This window comes from Ursus arctos, unplaced genomic scaffold (genome assembly GCF_023065955.2).
Source record: "Ursus arctos isolate Adak ecotype North America unplaced genomic scaffold, UrsArc2.0 scaffold_3, whole genome shotgun sequence".
Taxonomy (NCBI): Eukaryota; Metazoa; Chordata; class Mammalia; order Carnivora; family Ursidae; genus Ursus; species Ursus arctos.
Window position 1 is genome coordinate 95394609 of NW_026622985.1, and position 4723 is coordinate 95399331.

Below are 4723 nucleotides of genomic sequence, written 5' to 3' on the forward strand. Positions count from 1 at the left end.
ACCCTGATCTTGGACTCCCAGCCTCCAGAACTCTCAGAAACAAGTATTTGCTGTCCGAGATGTCCAGCCCATGGTCATTTGTTTTTGCAGCCTGAGCTGACTGAGACACCACTCATCACATTCCATTTCTGCCACTAGCAGTGTGATCGTGCCCAAGCTAGGCATTTGAGGCTCAATTTTCTCCTTGTGAAAATGGGTATTAAAAACATAGGTGTGAGGGGTGCCTGGGTGGCGCAGTCTTTAAGCATCTGCCTTCGGCTCAGGGCATGATCCCAGCGTTCTGGGATCAAGGCCCACATCAGGCTCCTCCCCTAGAAGCCTGCCTCTTCCTCTCCCACTCCCCCTGCTGTGTTCCCTCTCTCACTGGCTGTCTCTCTCTGTCAAATAAATAAATAAAATCTTAAAAAAAAAAAAAAAAAAAACGTAGGTGTGAGCTCCTCACCATCGGTCTTGGTAACGATCTTTTGGATTTGACACCAAGAACAAAGGCAACAAAAGCAAAAATAAACCGTTGGGGGGGGGCACCTAGCTGGCTCAGTGGGTAGAGCACGTGGCTCTTGATCTCAGGGTTGTAAGTTCAAGCCCCATGTTCAGTGTAGAGGTTACTTAAAAAAAAATTTAAAATCTTTAAAATAATTAAATAAATAAATAAAAACAAACAGTGGGACTACATCAAACTAAAAAGCCCCCGCACAGGGGCGTCTGGGTGGCTCAGTCACTGCCTTCGGCTCAGGGCCTGATCCCAGGGTCCTGGCATCTAGCCCTGCGTCGGGCTCCCTGCTCCACTGGGAGCCTGCTTCTTCCTCTCCCATTCCCCCTGCTTGTGTTCCCTCTCTCGCTAGCTGTCTCTCTCTCTGTGTCAAATGAATAAATAAAATCTTAAAAAAATTAAAAAAAAAAAAGGTTCCGCACAGAAAAAGAAACCATCAATAAAATGAAAAGGCAACTTGTGGGGTAGGAGAAAATATTTGCAACTCTACACCTTATTGATAAAGGATTAATATCCAAAATATATAAGGAACTCATAAAACTTAATTGCAAACAAACAAACAAAAAACCCAAACAATCCAATTAAAAATGGGCAGAAGATCTGAAGAGACATTTCTCCAGAAAAGACATACAGACCGCCACCAAGTACATGAGAAGATGCTCAACATCGCTCAGCATCAGGAAAATGCAAATCAAAACCCTAGTGAAATATCACCTCACACCTGTCAGAACGGCTATTATAAAAAAGACATGATATGATACGTGTCGGTGAGGCTGTGGAGAAAGGGGAACCCCCGTGCACTACTGGGGGGAATGCAAACTGGTGCGCCACCGTGGAAAATAGTGTGGAGTTTCCTCAAAAAAGTAAAAATGGCACTACCCTATGATTCAGCAGTTCCACTTCTGGGTATTTATCAGAAGGAAATGAAAACACGCACTTGAAAAGATCTGCTCCCCCACGTTCACTGCAGCATTATTTACAATAGCTGAGGCACGAGAGCAACCCAACTATCCATTTAACAACAAATGGATAAAGAAATTGTGGTATATATGATGGACTACTATTCAGCCATAAAAAAGAAGGAAAATTTTGCCATTTGCAACAATATGGATGGACCTTGAGGACATTAGGCTAAACGAACTATATCAGACAGAGAAAGACAAATACCTATACGAGCTTGCTTATATGTGGAATCTTAAACAAAAGGTGAAAAAACGAAATCATAGACGCAGAAAACAGATTGGTGGTTGCCAGAGGTGGGGTGGGAGTGCGGGGGGGAGGGGGGGATAGGGGATAGGCAAAATGAGTGAAAGTGGTCAAAAGGTACAGACTTCCAGTTATCAAATAAATAAGTCACAGGATATAATGTACAGTATGGGGACTCTGGTTAATAATATTGTATTGTGCTCTTTGCCGCATCTACTGCGAGAATGAAGACCATTCTCAGCAATCAGACTGTCGACCTTCCAGAAAATGTCGACATCGCTCTGAAGGGACACACAGTTATTGCGAAGGGCCCCAGAGGAACCCTGAAAAGGGACTTCAGTCACATCAATGTAGAACTCAGTCTCCTTGGAAAGAAAAAGAAGAGGCTCCGAGTTGACAAATGGTGGGGAAATAGAAAAAAACGGGCTACCGTTCGCACTATCTGTAGTCATGTACAGAACGTGATCAAGGGCGATACACTGGGCTTCCATTACAAGATGAGGCCTGTGTGTGCTCACTTCCCCATCAACGTTGTTATTCAGGAGAATGGTTCTCTTGTTGAAATCCCAAATTTCTTGGGTGAAAAATACATCCCCAGGGTTCGGATGAGGCCAGGGGTTGCTTGTTCTGTCTCTCAAGCCCAAAAAGATGAGTTAATTCTTGAAGGAAAGGACATTGAACTTGTACCGAACTCAGCTGCTTTGATCGAGCAAGCCACAACTGTCAAAAACAAGGATATCAGACAACTGGGGGATGGTATCTACGTTTCTGAAAAAGGAACAGTTCAGCAGGCGGAGGAATAAGATCTGAGCTGTCCATCTACAGAAACGGCAGGATGCCGGATGATTTTTCAGACTTATTGGTGATATTTTAAAGATGGAATAAAAGCTATACTGATTTGGGGGGGATAATATTATATATTTGAAAGTTACGAAGAGAATAAATCTTAAAAGTTCTCATAAGAAAAAATTTGTAACTGTAACTGTGTGGCGACTGATGTTAACTAGACTTATTATTATACCTCCGGTGACTGCCCGCTGACCCGCTCCTGATGTCTCAAGCTCATTCTCAGGTCAGTTTTGCCACCCCCAGGCCGATCTTGGTCTCAACCACCAACTCTATTTTGCTCCAGCCGGCTTGGGGGCTGGGACCAGGACCTAAGTGATGTCATGGCTCCACCGTCCAGTTCCGAAGCCTCTGGCTGGTGAATGCCCCAAGTGAGTCAAAACCTCCCCCAGAATACAGACAGAGCAATAAAGGATCGTCCTTGAACGCAGTCTCAACATAGATGCAAAAAAAGACAATAAAACTTCCAGCAGTGACTCTTAATAATGCCATACTCACTGACAGACTTTGAACAAGGCAATTTTTGAGCTGGTTTAGAATCATAAAGGAGAAAGAGGAGTGTCGTGGCCACGGGGAGTCAAGACTGCGAACGTAGCAAATCGTGGCAACAGGGTCCCCCAAGGGCCCCTTACAAGTTCACACGTACGCTCATTTGGGCCCATAAGGTACTCTCACTCCCATTATTACAAAGGAAGAGAGACCCAGGGAGACAAAACGGCTTGCACGTAGTGGTAGAGTGGGGACAAACACCAGATCCCCAAACCCCCCGGCACCTTCCCACCCCAGGGCAGCTGCCTAGACGTGGAGACCGACCCAAAGAGCCGATCTTAGGAACAGGGCAGGAGGTCTGGGCAGAAAGAAAGAGGTAAGTACAGAGGAGAAAGAAATACGATTTTAAAACAGAAAAAAAGCTTCTGAGGGGTCAGGCTGCCCAAACCAGAACACATAACGAGCTCCTATTTTAGTCTGTGGTGGTCTTGCTGCCTCACCTGACAACCAAAGGATTCCGCAGGATCGATGACCTCCCCGGGACAAGGATGAGCTGAGAGTGGGCATAAAGGCTGCGGTTTGTGGCCCTGTGCTCCCCAGGCCGGCTTCCCTGCCGTGGCCGGCTCAGCCCCGCGCCGGCTCTGCAGCCCGGAGCAAGTTCCAGGTGGAGCCTGTTGAAAGAGAAACCTGGAAATGCCGAGAACCACCGCTCTGCCCAGCCACCCCTGCCCCCAGCCCCGGGCTGCAGACCCTGGCACCACCTGTCCCCCTGTCCCACAGGCCACCGAGCCACAGGTGGGCGCCTAGAGACTCCAGGGCTGCGGTCCTGGTGCCCACACCCTTCAGGATCCCAGCCTGTGAATAGCGAGGTCCATCTTCAAAAACCAAGCCTCCCCAAGAGGAGGGCTAATTGACTTGGAAGAAGCCCTGGGAAATGTTTCATTCTGCTTGTTTTCCTTTCTCAAGTTGGAAAGCCACGGTAAGCAGCCAGCGGCTCAGCTTTACAGAAGGTTCATGATGTTCTGGTTCCTTAAAGTTCCTTTAACAGGTTCATTTTGGGTTCGAGAAGTTCCATTTAAATCAGATATAGATGTTTATATGGTGTTCTTTACACCATATGGGAATTTGTTTCCTCTGCTTTGGTTATTCTAACGAGCCGAGCTGGAAGCAATGAAGGGATGAGATTTCGGATTATTGCACAAACAGTGCTCTAGCACTGTCTAGTATGGGCACGTTATATCTACATAATGCAACGGAAAGAGACACTATCCCAATATATCAAACTTAGATTTTCAGTTTCCTTTGCTCTTATCCTCTATGCTCTTATTTACTCTTCTGTGTTGTGAGCGCAGTCTGCCTTGGTTTTTACTTTTTGTCTCTTTCCCACTGAACTTTATATGTAAGACTTTTCCTTTGTACTATCCAGTCTTCACAATTTTCCATTTTAAATCTGTGTAGCTTTCCATCTCACAACTAGATGTATAAAATATATCACGACGTTTCTTAGCATTGAATGTGATCTGGGGGAATAAGGGTTTTTATGACTGGGAAGACGTGGTCATTTTGAAGGTTGGGCACGGCTGCCCCAGGGCAGCACTGGATGGGACAAAGGGACAGAAGCAGAGGAGAAAGGGACAGAAGACGTGATATACTTGAACAATTTTTGCCGTTGGCCATCTGTATTCCTCAGAT

The 4723-nt window shown here is 46.0% G+C and overlaps 1 protein-coding gene across 1 annotated transcript; it reads left to right on the plus strand.

Moving 5' to 3' along the window:
* Positions 1-1900: 1900 nt before the first annotated feature.
* On the plus strand, positions 1901-2499 carry LOC113241433 (60S ribosomal protein L9-like). Its single transcript, XM_044392270.2, has one exon. The coding sequence runs from the start codon at positions 1921-1923 to the stop codon at positions 2497-2499; it is 579 nt and encodes a 192-aa protein (XP_044248205.1). The 5' UTR covers positions 1901-1920.
* The last annotated feature ends 2224 nt before the right edge of the window (positions 2500-4723 follow it).

Bases quoted from the DNA above. Each gene is read 5' to 3' on its own strand.
- LOC113241433 (XM_044392270.2), top strand. From the start codon at position 1,921: ATGAAGACCATTCTCAGCAATCAGACTGTCGACCTTCCAGAAAATGTC.